The sequence below is a fragment of the Gadus morhua genome, chromosome 15, assembly GCF_902167405.1.
Source record: "Gadus morhua chromosome 15, gadMor3.0, whole genome shotgun sequence".
NCBI classification, from domain to species: Eukaryota; Metazoa; Chordata; class Actinopteri; order Gadiformes; family Gadidae; genus Gadus; species Gadus morhua.
Genome location: NC_044062.1, coordinates 17052352 through 17069984, shown reverse-complemented (window position 1 = coordinate 17069984; position 17633 = coordinate 17052352). Strand labels below are relative to the sequence as shown.

The 17633-nt window shown below is 44.8% G+C and overlaps 2 protein-coding genes across 4 annotated transcripts in view; one reads left to right on the top strand and one right to left on the bottom strand.

Annotated features, from left to right (window-relative positions):
- The first annotated feature begins 857 nt into the window (after positions 1–857).
- fancl (FA complementation group L) lies at positions 858–17089 on the top strand. Its single transcript, XM_030378971.1, has 14 exons — positions 858–1146; positions 1230–1288; positions 1508–1568; positions 2219–2275; positions 2601–2698; positions 6936–7032; positions 8309–8377; positions 11550–11700; positions 11959–12042; positions 12974–13019; positions 13751–13832; positions 15128–15244; positions 15664–15735; positions 16450–17089. Exons 1-14 carry the CDS (start codon positions 1054–1056, stop codon positions 16483–16485), a joined length of 1122 nt encoding a protein of 373 aa, XP_030234831.1. The 5' UTR covers positions 858–1053; the 3' UTR covers positions 16486–17089.
- vrk2 (VRK serine/threonine kinase 2) overlaps positions 16010–17633 on the bottom strand; it is a 16520-nt gene continuing 14896 nt past the window's right edge. For 2 of the 3 annotated variants that reach the window (XM_030378972.1, XM_030378973.1), the window contains exon 14: positions 16020–17415. The gene's annotated coding sequence lies outside the window, so the exon portion shown is untranslated. Of the gene's footprint in view, positions 17416–17633 lie in introns of all 3 variants that reach the window. The other variant, XM_030378974.1, reaches the window with a different exon arrangement.

The window sequence follows — 17633 nt, the reverse complement described above, 5'->3', positions numbered from 1 at the left end:
TGCCCGTTTCAGGGTCCCTGCTGAGCTCCACAGCGACCAGGGGCGGAACTTTGTGTCCCAGGTCTTTGGAGAGGTCTGCCGGCGACTGGGGGTGCACAAGACGAGGTTGACGCCGCTCCATCCCGACGGTTTGGTGGAGCGGTTTAACCCCACCCTGGCCACCCAGCTCGCCATCCTCACCAGCCAGCACCAGCGGGACTGGGACCGCCACCTTCCCCTGGTCCTGTGGTCCTATCGGACTGCAGTACAGGAATCCAATTACTGCACGACAGCTGCCCTCATGTTCGGACGGGAGCTCCGGACATCGGTGGACTTGGTGTTCGAGTCACCGCCCGAGCCTGAGATTGCTAGGGGTGCGGCTTTGGACTATTTCCGCAGGCTGAGGGATCGCCTGCGGTTCGCGATGTTGTTTGGGAAAAAGGGGTTTTACTGCCTTTTGGTGTTTAACGGGTTTGGGTTGTGTGTTCGGTTGAATGTAAATTATGTGTTGTGGGGTGTTGTTTATTGTGTGAAGTGTTGTCGGCAACCGTTACCCGGAGTCGCATGTCCGTTGGTGGGGTGTGCGGTTTGACGTTGTTCAAATAATGGTTCTGCTGTCGTGCGGTGTATGAGACGTGGAATTACCTTAAGACCTGACTCTATCTTTCTTGGCCGACGCTACAATATATATATATATATGTATATATATATATATATATATTTATATATTTATATATATAAAATATGTATTCATTTTTATATATATAAAAATGAATACATCGCAACTCATTGATCGATAACATACCATACCTTCCCAGACAGATTTGTCACATCCTGACTAATAAAGCTCTGAGATTCAATTCAGACCACACCTCCGCGTGACGGAGTTGGTTTGTTTTTATCCGCGGGACCGAATGGACCGATTTCATGAAGCAAGTTTATAAAACGTACACTTGAACACCCCAAAAAATCATACAAACATCGAGGTGGCCCTTTAGTGGAGGCTAAGTGACTTGTAGCCACCGTACATGCGTAGTTTGTAAGCTGGTGAGCCCCAGATAAGGAAGAGTCAGGATGGCTAACGTTAGTTCACTGGTCAACGAGAGTCCTATTCTTCTACCACTCAACAAGGACAAGACCATGTATGACGGCTTTGTCACGGTCCAGGTAACTATTGTTACTAAACGATGTTCTACTTGTCATTAAATTCATACTACGTGACCACTGAACGCTTGTTGTACCCTGTTTAGGAAAGAGACTTCAGACTCAGGATCGTGCTGCCTTCTGACCGTCAACTCAAACGGGCAAAGTATACGCACTTCTTATTTTATTCATCTTATTACCAAAATAATCCAGCCATATTTGTCGGGAGATTCTACTTTTATTATTTTATCACTAGCAGGCCCATCTCTTGAAGGTCTTATTGTTCATGGACAGCCGTCCAATGCCTTTATTAAATGTCACAACTTCACCGGATACTGTAACGCTGTTCTGCAGTTACATGGACGTCTAACCTTTTTCTGTGCAGGCTCCACTGCTGTTGGCAGCTGAAACATCTGCTCCGTGGATACCAGCACATAGTAAAGCAGGTCAGGTTTTATTTTACACTGACTTGTGGTTTCTATATTTATTCCCTTATCTTGCCTAAACGTTGCTTGTGTGATGCTTTGACATACTATTGTATTGTATCTCAGATGTGGATCTGGGTGATGTGTGTGTGTGTGTGTGTGTGTGTGTGTGTGTGTGTGTGTGTGCGTGTGTGACAACCGACAAACTTAATACTACTACTACTACCGTGCCCTATGGGAATCACTTTTTTATCAAGTTTTTGAACCTGATTGCTGCGTTCGAACTCACCTCATTATTCTTCTATCTGTTACGCATCAGGTCTGCCTCGCTCTTGGAAAAAAATAATATATTTTTTCCACTGTTTAATTAACATTGCCTGGAAAATGTCCCTATTTGTTATGTGGCCCCTCAGGGTTATTTGGATGAGATTGATATTTCACCCCGGGCAGCAAAGTTCATTATTTTCACACCCTTTAAGCTATTATTAATTATTAAGGCTGGTGGCAGCCCACATTAATCACAAACACAGTGTTTGATTTGAATGGCTGGAGAAAAGGAAAAGGGGGGCGGGGAGAGCACGCCACCATCAATTCATTATCTTCTCATTCAATGATGCCTTTTCCCTCTCCACCTCTCTCTCTCCACCTCTCTTTCATTTGACTCCTTATAGAGGCTTCAACACTCGGACAATCTTGTCAGTTTCATTCTGGAGTTCAAGACCGTCTTGGTAAGGAGCATAGTGTGTCTGCCGTTCTCACTTTAGCGCTGACATTGTTAGCCTATCATATCATAGGGAAGTAATGGCTGCCTCCCAGGCGTTATCAACAGCCCTCTTCTGTGAGCAGTGGAGCTGCACCGTGTCTCTCTCTCATCAGGTTGATGGAAGGAAAAATAAACTAAATGTAATAGTGTGTGTGTGTGTGTACGCACGACGCACAAGGGCATCACGTTGCGGTCACCTTCGTGTTTACATTTTCTGGTGTCAGAAATTCCCCTGCAGACATTGGCAACAATACATTGAGGTGCATTACCCAGTCTGTGTGATCTTGCAGGAGGTCGCTTTGAGGGGCCATCCAGAGAGCCTCTCCATCCCACCTCCCCAGTATTACTCACAGCTCATTACGGAGATGGAGATGCTGGGCTGGGACAAGTAAGTGTGTTCAAGCAAGGAATGTAAAGTGTCAAAGCAATAAACTGTTTAACCGGCTAAATTTTATCATGAAATAGTGGTATGAATTCAACTTTCCCGTTTTGCAGTCCAGCTGACGAGATTGAAATGGTTTGAGTTGGGCTGTCATACAAAAACAGTTTTTTTGCCTTTATCTGTCATGTTTTCTCATCTGTTGATAATTTTAAGGTTATATCTTTCTTCAATAATTGATTGTGTCTACTTAACCGGGTGTCACATTAAGTAAATCCGTACCTCACGACCAATATCGGTTTGGACAGAATATTGAATTACTGCCCAGCCCTAAATCCAAAGCTGCCATTACCTAATGAGCCTCTAAGTCGGTCAATGCCGCTAGAGATTTTGAAAGGGCAGCCTGCTGTTATTATAGTTACTATAACCATTATTATTACTGTTATTGTTACATTGAATCGACTACTTCACGATGCGTCTGCCCTGCTTTTGGTTGAAATACAATCCTCGCTGTGTCAGGCCAATGTAGTTTATAGCACACTGATTTACCGATCCGTTGTCACAGTGACGCGTAGAACATGCAGTGACCTTAATGCGTTTCAAGAATATTCTTGTTGATATGTTTTGTCCCAACATCCACCAGCAATTCAGTTATATTGGATCGGAGTGAAAGTAGAAAAACAATGTATTATCGGATAATTATATCCTAAAAAAGGATGAAGATCCTTTAGTTTTCCTTGAGTGTTCTTGTTTCCAGGTGGTGTCTCGCCATCTCTGTAGCCCCTTTACCATGGTCAGTGGGATTTGCGGGAAGGGGGGAAAAAAGTATTTTTTTCATATCTTTAGAAAGATTGAAAGAAAAAACAGAACTTGAGCGGAATAGCTTTAGCATGCGTGCCGTGGCTAATCGCCTGGTTCCACAGCCCGCCCTCAGGCGTTGCCGTGGCGAGGACGGCAGTGGCGTTTGCTCCACATTTCTCAGCGCCACTCTTCTAACGACTTACTTATTTTTAGTTATTGAGTTATAGTTAAATCCAGGTCACATTTAATAACGCTGAGCCCACGTGCGGCGGCTAATGCCGTCACCCCACCTCCCTTGGGGCTGGGGGGGGATGGAGGGGGATGGGGCTGAGAAGGGTGTGTGCTACAGATCTAGTCCGTCATCTGATCTGTTCTCCCCCAGCACGGATTAAGCTCATCTGCAGTGCTCATTTTCCACTTTCCCCCGTATTAATGACCACAACCCGCAATTATCTTATTAGCGAAAAATGCAAATTGCTCTAATTGAAGAGTCTTTGGTTTTAATAGGAGAGTGCGGATAGTGATGGCGGTGGTGGGGGGCGGTTGGTAAAGGTATGCTGCGTTGTTTCCATGTCATGTTACAACGACAAGGCATTATACACGCTGGGCCCCAGTCTCTCCAAAGCACTCGAGATTCGTTTAGTGACTTAATTGGCATGGGCGACGTTAATGGCCGCCAGGGGTTTAGAGCGGTAATTCTCGTTAGTTGATTGGGACCAGGTAAAGTGAGAAGCTCATTTCTTTTTTGCTCTCCCTCTCTCTCTCCCTCCCTCCCTCCCTCCCTTTCCCCTATCTGGATTTATGTTGCACCCATGCCCTCTGTGTGTCAGAGTGGTCATCTCTGTTGATTGGGGAAGAAGAGATCATGGGTTAATTAATGGGGAATGAGGTTGAGTAGATCACTACTGGAGTTTACTGTGTGACCCTTCACCTCCATATTGTCCCAAGTATGAGGCTTGGTCCCACTCTCGCAGTGAGTGAGACCCTTTAAAGAGGCAGTGTGTGGTCATCCGAGCAGCAAACAGTATTGAAAAGCATTGGTGTCAGTGGAGAAGGTTCCACGGTCTACGTTCTATACTCTCAAAATACGTTTTTAAGGGATTGTGAATGAACATTGGACCAAAGTTTTTCAAGTTGTACCAATGCTTGTGTATTTGGTTTGGTGCCCTCTGCTATCGCTATTTCCTCGATCACTGCTTTTAGTGAACCTCTAACATTAATAACCGCTATCACATTGATCTAATTGGATGCCGGTGGGACGTGACCCACAGTTTAGAAACCACTGCCCTATATCACCGTCAAATTAGTCGCTCAACTAAGTTCCATTCTAACACTCACACACACAACCACACAACCACACACATACACACACGGCACACACAGACAGACATAGCCAATCACAGATGTGCATTCTGTGGTGCCAGGATGCGTGCTGATGTGTGGCGTCTGCGTGCAATGCGGTTGGCTTGCGGAGTTGCAAATAGGATGCTCTCATCAGTCTTCCCAGCAGGTCATCCCACTCTCACGCTGTTTTAATCATGGCAGAGAGGGGGGAGGGGCCTGCACCGAACCCCTGCCTCCCTGGGCAGGAGACCCCTCGAGGAGTGCAGATGGAACCGTGTCACAGGGGAAAAGATGATGTATGGAAGATGCAGTGAGGAAGCTTTTGTTTTGCCACTGTTACTAATTTGAAGAACTTTACGTTGGTCCGAGGCTGATCGTCTGATTGACCCGGCCACTATACCTTTTAATAAAAGATACTATAGAGAAATCATAGAAATGGTTAAATCAGTCGGGAGGAGGGGAATAGGTTGTAGATAGTCCTCTCTCAAGGAGCCCAGTATATTTCTCTATCCTGTTATGTGTGAAAGATGTACAAGTAATGTATTCCTTAACGGTCACAGACTTGTCTTTGCCATCGTATTTGAGGAAACTCCTCAATAGTCACATAGGCCTGCTACAGGACTGATAAGCAATTCCACTTTATCATCGCATCTTACAAATTGTGGCACGGGAAAGTGTGTGTGTGTGTGTGCGTGTGTGTTTGTGTGTGTGAGATCACAAAACGCAGATGTGGGAGATTAGGGGTGTGGCGGTATCCGTGCGGGAGGGGAAATGTATCTGCCACTGCCCCATATGGGAAGGAGATGTCGGGATCAGCGATCTGCTGACAGCGACGATGATGGCAACAGTGGGTTTGTTACACTAGTCGATTTGAAGTTGTTCACGACGGGAGGCTCAGCCACTGCAATATGCATCGCAAAGGCTCCTCTTTTTACCGGTGCCCGATTTAGTTAGATGACATGAGGACCTAGTCTAGGGAGGAATTTACCTGTCGGCATCCCTGTGCGCGATGCCTAACCCTTACCTGAACATTGTGGGGAAAAAAATTATAATAATCACTTAATTCACTTTAAGTCACTTTGGATAAAAGCATCTGCAAGCTGACTCAATGGTTGATGATGCATGGAAGAGAAAGTGTTGTATGCCGTCAAGGGGCTTCAAATAAAACACAGTGTTTCCCTCCAGTTGAGATGAGATGGAAGAGAGAAGGAGAAGCTCACAGATTGTATGGGAGAGCCTGCGCCACCATGTTAAAGTGGTTCCCGGTGGAACCCTGAAAAAACCCTGGGGAGGGGCTTTTTGACAGGAGGGACCTGATCAAAAAAAAAAAAAAAAGTTTGGGAACCACTTGATCCAGGCATTGTCTCAAGCCCCTCTTACACAACGAGCCTTATCTTATTCGGGGCTTTCTCATGCTGCCCCTCAGGCAGACTGCATTTTATATAATAAACTTTAGTCACAAGCTTTCTGCTGGACTCAATAAATAAAGGTCATCATCATTCTAAGTGTTTGTTTGTCCTTTGAAGACGTGGATCCAAAGCCACCGGGTATAGTAACACAGCTGACGTAACCATGAAGTCATTATTAATGCTGGGCGGGGGGGGGTTATTGGTTATTACCGATGCGTCCTTTATTTCCAAACGACATTGCAAGCCATTGCACTAAAACAACATCTGTTCTTTCGGTCATATTGTACAATGTGACGTGTCCATCTTTAATGGAAAAATAATACGACTGCAGATAACAACCCCCCCCCCCCACAGCTCCTCCCCCACATACTCGAAACGCAAAAAATGAACCGTCAAAGTGGCGGCAGGTCTGGTCGCGTCGCATTTGCACATATAAGTCAAAGTACTCAGGCTGATTCCAGCGTCCACTACAGGGCGGCTGTAAATCCCGGAGCCCGGCGTGGCGTCTCAAACTGCCCCGCGAAGACATGATTAACGGCTCCTGATAGCTCCTGTCATCTCACAATATTGCATGTACACCCCTGTGTCCGCCGCGAGATTTAGGGTGTGGATTTATTGCGTTTTTGTGGTGTGTGTGTGTGTGTGTGTGTGTGTGTGTGTGTGTGTGTGTGTACGTGTATGCGCGTCTTGAGGTTGCTTTTCATAGACTCTGAGTTCCGTACGCTGAGATTGAAAGCCGGCGACTCTTCGGAGCGGGAGCACATACTCACAGTTAAACTCAAGGCCAAGGTAAGACAATGACTCACTCTGCACGCACACACAAACATGCACGCACATACACACTCACACACATCAAAAGGCCTCATGGCACGGATCGTTCTCGGGCCCCAGCTCAATTGTTGCACAAATGCAACACATTCCCAGTTGGGGGTTGACTCACTATCAGTCCAAGCTGAGGGGTCACATCTTGTGAGGTGGTTGAGTGGCGGGCCAACGGACGTCTCCATCGTCAGTAAATCTAGGCCAAAACGGGAGAGCAAGTGCGTAGAAGAGTACGATAAAACCCTGCTGTGTCCCAAGATGCAGCGAGGATAAAACCGCTCAATGTGGACTGCAGCGTGATGGAACGCTCTCCGCCGTCCTCAGCAGACATCAAATCTGCAATATCTGTCGCTACAGGAGCCTCCTCTGTGTAGTTTGATGAAGCACCAGAAATATGCCAGATGAAGACAAGCCCCGGGGCTCTTCTAGTAAAGTGAATGGATAAAAACAATTCAGTGTTTGGATAAACAAAATAGAAGTCAAGACCCCTTCAGAGTAAATTGCTTTTCCTCTGTTTTTTGATAAAGCTCGTCCCCTTTTAAAAAGTGGGAAATGTTTCTGGACAGTTTGATGAACCATCAAATCATTAAAAGCCGTATACCTCCAAACCATTTGCATTCATTCGAGAACGCTTTTGCCGTTAAAGTTTGTTTTCCAAAGGCAGCCCTCGGTGGCACTAAGCTGCAAGAGCTGCAGTTGTTGAAGGTCACATTCCCAGGCGTTGTGGGTAAGCAGACGGGAGCCCCCCCCCCACACACACACACTGACAAATAAGATAAATAAATAAAAGCTGTGCCCACATGAGAAGACGGGGAGGCCTACCTATCCCCAAGTGTCCTGAGCACGCACCTTCTCTGGCATCAGGGATGTGAAACTCCCAGAGCTGCCTCCAAACCTCCTGCGGGGAAAACAAGCTGGGGAATGCCAGAACACACACACACACACACAAAGAGGAAGGTGAGGCATCTGGCATCCTGATTGTACCACTTAAGACGAGTTGCTGGAAGTTGAGATGTGGAGAGCTAAGATGGCCGTTGTAGCATCAAAGTTCATGCCTTTAAAATAATTGTACACAAGTACAGTATGTTGGCATGTAAAGTAATGTGAAACACATCATTTTAATTCATTGTAAGGATATTTGTGTTGAAAAATCTAACTAATTGTCTGACTAACTGACTGAAGAAGCTTGGGGAAAACAATATGTTAAAGACATCAATCTTTTGCATTTGTTTACTTTCCTCAGCACCCAGAAGAGAGTCCAGAATGCTCAGCTGACGTGCCAGTTCCCTTGGACATGGCTTGGACACCGCAGGTACACACACACACACACACACACACACACACACACACACACACACACACACACACACACACACACACACACACACACACACACACACACACACACACACACATCCCTACCTTCCTAATGATCCCTCCCAATTGTTTGTTACATTTATTATAATCTCGCAGAGCAATGGGCCACTACGCACAACACTTCGGGTAGGGGGGATGGGGGGTGGCCTTCATGAAAAGGAGAGAGCCAGAGTTGCAGAAGAGAGCCTTTAGACAATGATTTTGCTGGTGGAGATGCTAGTGTGTGTGTGTGTGTGTGTGTGTGTGTGTGTGTGTGTGTGTGTGTGTGTGTGTATGTGCGTGTGCGTGCGTGAGCATGTGTGTGCACACATGTGTGATACATGTCAGGCCTACAGTGAGTACCAGCTCAGAACAGTGCTGCCGTATGGAGCCTGTCTGCCTGCTGGGCCGCTGATGGATCTCCCCCACAATGCAACATCCAGTGTGTGTGTGTGTGTGTGCGAAAGTGTGAGTGTTCATGCCTTTTTGGTTTTTGAATTTGTGTGTGTTTGTGTTTGTAAGTGTGTGTGTGTATTTAACACACTTAATGGTGCATGTCTGTGTTGGTGCCTGTGCATGTGGTTGTAGGAGGTTGGGGGAGGAGGGTAAGGAATGGGAAGTGTGTGTGTGTGTCTGTCTGTGTGCGTGTGTGTGTATCTGCGTGCATGGGGTGAGTGTGCGCCGGGGTTGTGTGTGTGTGCAGGGGGAGGGTGGGGCCTGTCTGTCGGCAGTGTTGCTGACATGTTCATTTGAATGAGTAATTATTGCCTGCTCCGTAGCGGGGCTAAAACGTGCCACTCTGTGTATTTATGTGGAAATGGAAGGACAAGAAAAACAAACCGGGGTATCTGTGCATGCGTGTGAATGTATGCGTGTGTATGTGTGACTGTCTGTATGTTTGGGTTTGCAAATGAAACCTTATTTACACTGACCCAATGGGCAAAAAATCTTTTTTTATAAAGTGATTTAAATTAAATCAAAGCAACAAAAAAAACATATTCATTATTGGAATGTTTGAGGTGTGCGTGACATGATGAAATATGTCAAAGGGAACGAGCGGGTGAGAGAGGCACCAGCAATGAGTACATGTGAGTGAGAGATGTGAGTGGGCATACAGTATGCCAACACGTCGATTGATGTTTGCATTAAAGTCTGGCCGAGCAACGACACACTACAACCATCAACACCCTTTGTATGTTGTTGTGTGTTTGCATTTGTTAAAAAAAAAATTGTGTGTGTTCAGCGGGTGTATAGCTTTTTTGTGGCGCTACCTACCGTGTCCTTCTGTAATTGTTAGATGTGTATGCAGTGGTCTATTCAATATTTGTGTGTGTCTGCCTGTTTGTCAGTGTCTTTCTGTCTGTGTTAGTCCTGAATGCAAAACAAATGACCAAACCCCACAACAGCAGAACCGTACAATTAAACAGTAAAACAACAACAACCACAACAACATGCAATAAAAGATGGCAAGATATCAAGGTTGTGCCTGAAGACATAAATGGCATCATTCATTCAGCCATTCATAATTAGCTCGGTACCATAGGTAGGTAATGACTATTGGTTTGTACCTCTGCACATTCGTTTCACAATAGAGTCATATGGATAAATACAAACATTGGCCATGCTGCACACCTCAAAGCCCCTCATTAGGCCTGACAAGAAGATAGGCTCACCCCTATGCCCCTGTAGTTCCCTTCTGAATGGACATCGAAGGTCCGGCTCGGTTTGAAGTGGACAACATTTCACATCACGGGAAGTTGAAGCCCATCAGCCCATGGTGCGTTGCTCCGGTCATTAATTAATTATCGACAGACATCCAGTTGGGTTGGGTTGGGTCTGTCTGTGTCGTTTGTTTTGCAGCCTCAGGGCACAAAAATACATAGCGTGCTAGAAAGGGAAAAAATGTACTCTGGCCTGTCTCCGGTGGGCAGTGCCCGAGGCCGCTAGTTGGGCTGAACTAAAGACCAGGAGGAAAGGCCTGATTGAGACATAAGTAGCTCTTTACATTCTCTGCTGAGATGCCCTCCCTTCCTTCACCCCCTCTTTTGGCCCCCACCATGTACTCTCAACGTTGCAGAAACTGCAGGAATTCAATTACCAACTCTCTGCAAATCCCCCTCCCCCTTCCCCACCATCACCACCATAACATACACACTCATTTCTTTTTTCCAAGCCAGACCTAGCATCGTTATCCGGCGCTGTAACCATAATCATGCCACTGGCATTAATTGGGCTGTAATTGCTGAGGCTCTCACACCTGGCCGATGCTTAATTGTGTGCACTGTGCCGGCACAATGACCCATAATTTTTGGTTTATTTTTTTATTTTTATCTCTCTCCTCGCTCCCATCTTTATTTCCCTTCACCCTTCCTCTCTTTCTCCCTGTTTCTTCTCCTAGTTAGTGTGTGTGTATGTGTGTGTGTGTGTGTGTGTCCCTCTGTATCCGTGCGGATGACCAGTTGGTTAAAAAATAAAAGGAATAAGCCCTCGAAATCTGACAATCAACCCGATTTCAAATGGATCCAATTTGCCGTCCAATAAGGCCTTGAAAGGTGTGTGCATATGAAAAAATATCAAACTCAGAGATGAGCATTTCCCAGTGCATACGGAGTAAACAAAACTAATTAAACAGACAGTGAAATTATTACTGGCAATGAAAGTGGCTTTTGCTTGTTTATGTTGTTTTCTCGTAATGTTGCCCATAAAGTATTTTAAAGAGCACCGTATAAGATTTGCTGTTGGAGGCAAGGTTACGCTAGCACAATACATTTGTCAAAATATTGTCAATAACCTGGGTCTACTGGAGTTTACTTAGGATGGAAAGAAATATGTATATTTAGGATAGTATGTTTACAATCTACTGGCATATTGGCATAATTTAATACAAATCTCCAATAAACAAATGTTGATTATTTTGCCACTTTTAAATCCCCCTTATACTCACTATCTGCTGAACTTCAATCGGACAGTGAGTATACTACTAAATTATTAGTAGTATGCTATTAAATATCTTAAATTCTTTGTTTATTTACATGGTGCCTTTTGAGTTTACTCTGGCCACAACCAATCGATTCTCATCAAAAAACCCAGACTCAGAAGGTTTGGTCTAATGTGATGTGGTTTGGCAGAGCACACTGGAGAAGCTCCACAGCCAGTTCATGCTGGTCCTGGAATCCCTGGCAGAGTTCTGGGAGGTGCTGGACGAGATTGACCGTAGGACCTGGGTCCTGGAGCCAGAGAGACCAAGCAGGGCTGACACCATGAGGAGGATCGCAATTGGTACACACACACACACACACACACACACACACACACACACACACACACACACACACACACACACACACACACACACACACACACACACACACACTCTGTCCCACTTATCTGCTGATAAACCTCATGATGATTACTCAGATCTTGGCTAAAATGTAGATTATATCAGAAATCCAGTTACAAAAAGATGAAACCAATGAAAGGATGTGAGGCGACATCCTTTTAATTAAATACATCGCAATGTCCTTTTTTTCTTTTCAGGGAGCAACGTGTCTATCCGGGTGGATGTGAATCCCAGACACCCCAAAATGCTACCAGAGAGCTGTCTGCTGGGAGCCGAACATGGTGGGTAGCATGTGGGAAGAACCTGAAAGCATCCAATTTCAACTATGTAGTCGATTGATATTGGATGGAGCTAGGAAGTAAAGGCCATCTTTTAACAATCTCGTGTGTTCATCTGTTTGTCCTGTATGTCGCATGATGTATATATTTATAATCTAAATCTAGGATTTTCATTTGGAGATTATCTTGAGAGGAAAGGGCAGGAACTTTGAAGTAACGTGGCTGTAGGGAGGGGGGCAGATGAATCCTCTATGGTTTAGTCACATCTTTCCAGGTGTGTCCATGTCAGAGAAATTGCTTCCAGGCAGACTTGTGTTCACTCACACAAGCCGGGTGGAGTCCAAAGCTAGGCAAATTTATTGACTTCATTTTCATTTCTTAGGGCGAATGGGCAGTGGCTGGGGGGGTGGCTCTATCCAAGCCCCTGTCAATTGCTGACAATTGTTTCTGTGAAGCCCAAGGTCAGACAATGTGGATGCTGCACAACTCCAAGGCAGTTGCCTAGCAATGCATCTCCAAAGGATATTAACACACACATACACAGAAAGACTTCAGCCTCCAAGACGGGAGGCTGGCGAGAACCCCTCAAATACAAGGTGTTGTGCGAAATATATCTTTCTGCATGTACGAATAATAAATAAGAGGAGAAAGGACCGTGCACACACAGACACACACACACACACAGACAAATACACCCTCCCCTGTGGCATGGACAATGTAATGGATGTTCTGCCTTCTGAGTGGCATAGTGAACTGGACCACCGTCAAATCACACATGCGTACTGTATCATCAAAACTAACCTCAAGGTGTGTGTGTGTGTGTGTGTGTGTGCGTGTGCGCTCGCGCGCGTGTTTTCTTCAGGACTACCCTGCAGTAAATGTATTGAAAACATAATGCAGTTCACTTAGTGTCATATGTCTGTCTGTGTTGCAGTGGTGACCCCTCTTCGGAACAAGCTGAACGCCAACATGCACATGTGGTGAGCGGTCAGCGTCCGAGTGGCTACTCGTGACGCCTTCCTCCAATCGGTGTCCTCGTTGCTCATTGCTGTTCATTATTTAAGGAAAAAGACGAATAGAAAACATTTGCACAGGCGAAGAAAGAGGTCCACCAGTACCTTAGGGCGTTCTTTCTGTTCTCCGAACAGGCATGACACATGGACCATGACCATTTGTTTTTCAATGAGGTTGAGACGCCTCAAAATCCCAGGCAAAATGCAAATCCGCAAATCCTGCAAATCTTCATCTCAGGATCCTTCAGAGTTAGCACTGCTGCCATTTTTGACGTTTTGGTTGTTTGTGTATATATTTTCTATTTGCAGTGGTAATCTTAAAATAACCGAAAGACCAGATCCTGGTGTCAAACCCTGAACTGGTATGCTGATGGGAAGGAACAAGGCTTCCTTTTAGATTATATTCCATTGTTCCAAAAAAACACTGGAAAGACACTCACACAACAAAAACATTTGTCTTTGTGAATATATAGAAATACACACATATATATTATTGATATATATATATATATATATATATATATATATATATATATATATATATATATATATATATATATATCATGTGTTTTATTTATTTTTTGTCTTTCATAAACCAATGGTGAAGTGCTCCTAATCATGCCGCAGTGTCTCTGCAGGCCTCATTTGCATGTGTTTAATTAGTGTGTGTGAAGGAGCTGTCTCTGCTCTGCTGACAGGAACCCAGGCTCCAGCGTCTTGCACAACCTCCAGGATGTTTTGGAGATAGAATTCCCGTCACCTGCCACCCACGAAAAATCTGTATGACACACACACACACACACACACACACACACACACACACACACACACACACACACACACACACACACACACACACACACACACACACACACACACACACACACACACCCTCTCTTCACTTCCGTCTTGTTTGCTGTATGATGATGATGATTCCTGGCTTGGACTGTGTACTAGCGTGTGTTTGTGTGTATGTACCCCTGCTCGTTTGCCTGGTTTTAACTGGAAGGTACTCCACCCCCTCCGCCTTTAGCCGGCGTGGACCTACAGCTGCTTTTTTGGTTGTCAATTGCTTTATTTATATTTAACTAAATCATATTTGTATGTTGAGAGGTGGGACATCCTCCTTTTTAATTGGGTTGTATAAAGAGAGGATCATTAGAATAACCAGAAGATGGCAGAATCCACACCACTATCAAGATCGCTTTTATCACACCAAACCATTTATCAAAATGCATACACACACTGACACACACCCTCCTCGCTCCCCTTCCTGCCTCTGCGGATGGGTTGAAAAGGGCTTGGTGTTTATCTGCTGTCGCCAGAGTGATTAATGCTTCAGCTTCATTAACATTCCGAGAAGCATGGAAAAGTAGACTTGACCAGATGTTGAATATCATATAATACTTTTCTTTTTTTTACCTGACATCCTTTCTCTTAATTGATATCACTTGGAGAATAAAAAAAATTATCTTCTCATTATGAAAAGTGCAAACGAAGGCATAGAGAGGAGGGAGGGGGTGGGGGGAAGGGGAGAGTGTGAGCCAGGAGAGAGAAAAGGTGGCATAAGGATGATTCTTCGAGGGGGGAATTTGAGGAGTTGGGCGTAACTTGGTGAAGCCGTCCCTGACAGAGGCCAGAGCTTCAACTCAAACACTGTTCTAATGCGTTGAGTAGGTTCCCCCCACATGACCACGGGTGAACGTTCAAAGCTGCTACAAAATCAATTACATTAGTCTCCGTAAGAATGATTTTTATTCACACATCTTTAGGACACACTTTAAGGTTGAGCTCTAAAGGCACTAAAATGGGCTTTCAAGGAAAACCGGAACTGATTTTAAGTAAATCAAACACTTCTAGGCTCAGCTATGCAGAAGTCTTGTCTAAAATTACAATTTGTGTGTGTGAAATACAAACAGCGAAGAACATAACTGCTGATGCGCCCTTTTTGCCGTCGCCTTTTCTTCGTTTGCTTGTTTTTCGGATAAAAAAAAAAAAAAACATGCGGCCCTCATAATTGACGGCTGAGGAGTGGTGTCAGCGGTATCATGCGTTACGTGCTCCTGTGTGTGCAGAGCTTCAGCGCAGAGTGTGGCATCTGTTATGCCTATCGACTGGAGACCGCCATCCCGGATCAGGTGTGCAACGACCCGCGTTGCGGCCAGCCCTTCCACCAGGCCTGTCTGTATGAGGTATGTACACGCCAACGCGCACACGCATACACAGGATGATCTGCAAGTCTGTCTCATTACATAATGTCTGTACTAATGTGTTCCATTGGGAAGATGTTAATAAGGCACTGCCTAAATAAAATAATGGCCAGATATCTTTGGCCCATACACCAAGATATGATAAATGATCTTGCATATCCAAAAATGTGAGGTCAGAGATTGCCACCAATCAACACCATCAATGCGATAGACTTTTTCTTTCTCCTCAGGTAGAATGGATAAACTGAAAGAGGTTGACCGATCAGAAGACCTTCTTTGAATGATCACATAACCATTACAAATAGACAACAATGTGTCCCTAATTATTTTCCAAGCAAGTATGAAAACATATAAAGTATGTATACACAGGAATATTCTTCCGTTCTCTCCTTCTCCACAAGTGGCTGCGTGCACTGCCATCCAGCAGGCAGAGCTTCAGTGTGGTGTTTGGCGAGTGTCCGTACTGCAGCAAGGTATGATCCAACATCTTTGCTCTTATTATTGGGTCAACAGTGGCCTTCAACATAATCTTTGGCTAATGAACACACCTGCTTTGTATACTGCATATTGCAGTGGATCTTGACCTTTGACATAAGCTGTATCACTAAATTGTCATCAAGACCTTTTCGCAGACCACCTTATATGCATTATGTAAGGATTACATAAATACACATACAGTGGTGGAGCCTAGAGTGCAAGCATTTGACTATTTTTACGGTTAAAAAGGCCATGGTCAGTGGAAAACTGTTGAAAGAAATGCTAATGCTGCAAGTGTGTTTATTTTGCAAACACAAATCCATAAGAAACATGAATGGAAGACATTACTATGAAAAACTACTCCCTTATTTTTCTAATATTGTAAGTAAAGTATATTTCAAGAATGACATCCTACGTGCTACCTGCAGTACAAAACTGGTTGATGAACACTGGCATATAGAATAGTGACAGTCTCTTTGTGAGTGTGCCCTGAGCACCTGCATACATCAATAACTGTTTTGTCAACCCTTTCACCTGAGAGTGATGCACCGTTAAACGCATGTTTGTCAGCACCTTGAGAGTGGCATTGTGCTCCGATGTATTGGGTAGTCTTCAGTGTCAACAAATCCAACTACAGATGTTTTATAAAAGAGCCTCTTGTTAGGATACCCTTTACTCAAACAAAAATTATGTTTTCGCTTGTGTTTCAGCCAATCACTGTAAAGATGGCAGCACCACTATCCTGAGGTTGAGGATTCCTCTTCCGTCTTCCACCACATTCCAACCAACATTACTACATGGGAGCCACGGGCAGGACGGCCCACACAATCCAGCTCTAGTGATTCATATTTGTATTACGGTTGTGCGCGTCACCTCAGTGTCTCAACACAAACTAAGACAAAAAAGAGGGTTGCGAAAACGGTGCCGCAGACAAACATGTTCCTCCAGATGGTCCTCGCTATCAAATTGACACCGGGCTCCTCTCTGGGGACCCTGGGAGATGGCTCCTCCCACTCCAGGATGCCTCGGCCCCTCCCCCCTCCGTGGGGGAGGGGATCGAGGAAGTGTACGTGCCTCCGGGCTGTGCTCACTGTCAGGGGTTTCGTGCAGACGTACCGGACGTCTGCCCTTCTTCCGGTGTGGAGTGTTGTCTGTTGAATTGAGATAACCAGTTTGACACCCTGGTTCATTTTGATGGACGCAATGTTTTCCAACGTTTAATAATCACAACAAAAAGCATTATTTATTTTTCAATGAATTTAATTAGTTGAGAACGTATTGCTACGCATCTATGTGGGTTAAATAACTTCAAATGTTATAATATTAAATACTATATGTTATAAATTCAAACCGTCTTTGATTGACAACCTTTTTTTTCACTCTCACAGAACTCCACACACACACAATGGAATACATACACTAGGGGTACAGACGTATACTGATTTTAGGCAGTAATGTTTTGTGACGGCCGGGGTCTTCTAGTGTCTTGGCCTCACCGCAGATGTCTGCTCTGGTCTTGGGCCGATGGGGGGCCCTCTGAGGTGGCAAGCAGCAATGGGAATGGTCTCTTTCTCCCAGTCCTCTTCGTCCTCTTCACTTTCATAATCTTCTTCATAAAACCCAGCCGGCACTGACCTGGCTCTCGATGATCGCCTAACCGCAGCTGTTCCTGATGCCTGCCACAAAAACGTGTGGTAATTGTGAGCTATTAGCCTTTGTGCAAATATGCTGCAACATGTTATTCCGTCAGAAGCTTCATTCTCTGTTATTTAGGAATAGCATACCAAAAAATAGACTACTTCTGATTATTTTTCTTATTATCCATAAACAGTCAGTACATCTGGAACCTAGCAAGTGTAATCAATATAGCAGCTCTGTATATTAAGCTGTTGAA

What these genes read in the sequence shown, in the direction of transcription:
- fancl (XM_030378971.1), top strand. Translation starts at nt 1,054, where the DNA reads ATGGCTAACGTTAGTTCACTGGTCAACGAGAGTCCTATTCTTCTACCA. An exon ending in GAGATGCTGGGCTGGGACAA is followed by an intron (nt 2,699 to 6,935) that starts GTAAGTGTGTTC and finishes GCGCGTCTTGAG; the next exon opens with GTTGCTTTTCATAGACTCTG. An exon ending in TCTGCTGGGAGCCGAACATG is followed by an intron (nt 12,043 to 12,973) that starts GTGGGTAGCATG and finishes TCTGTGTTGCAG; the next exon opens with TGGTGACCCCTCTTCGGAAC.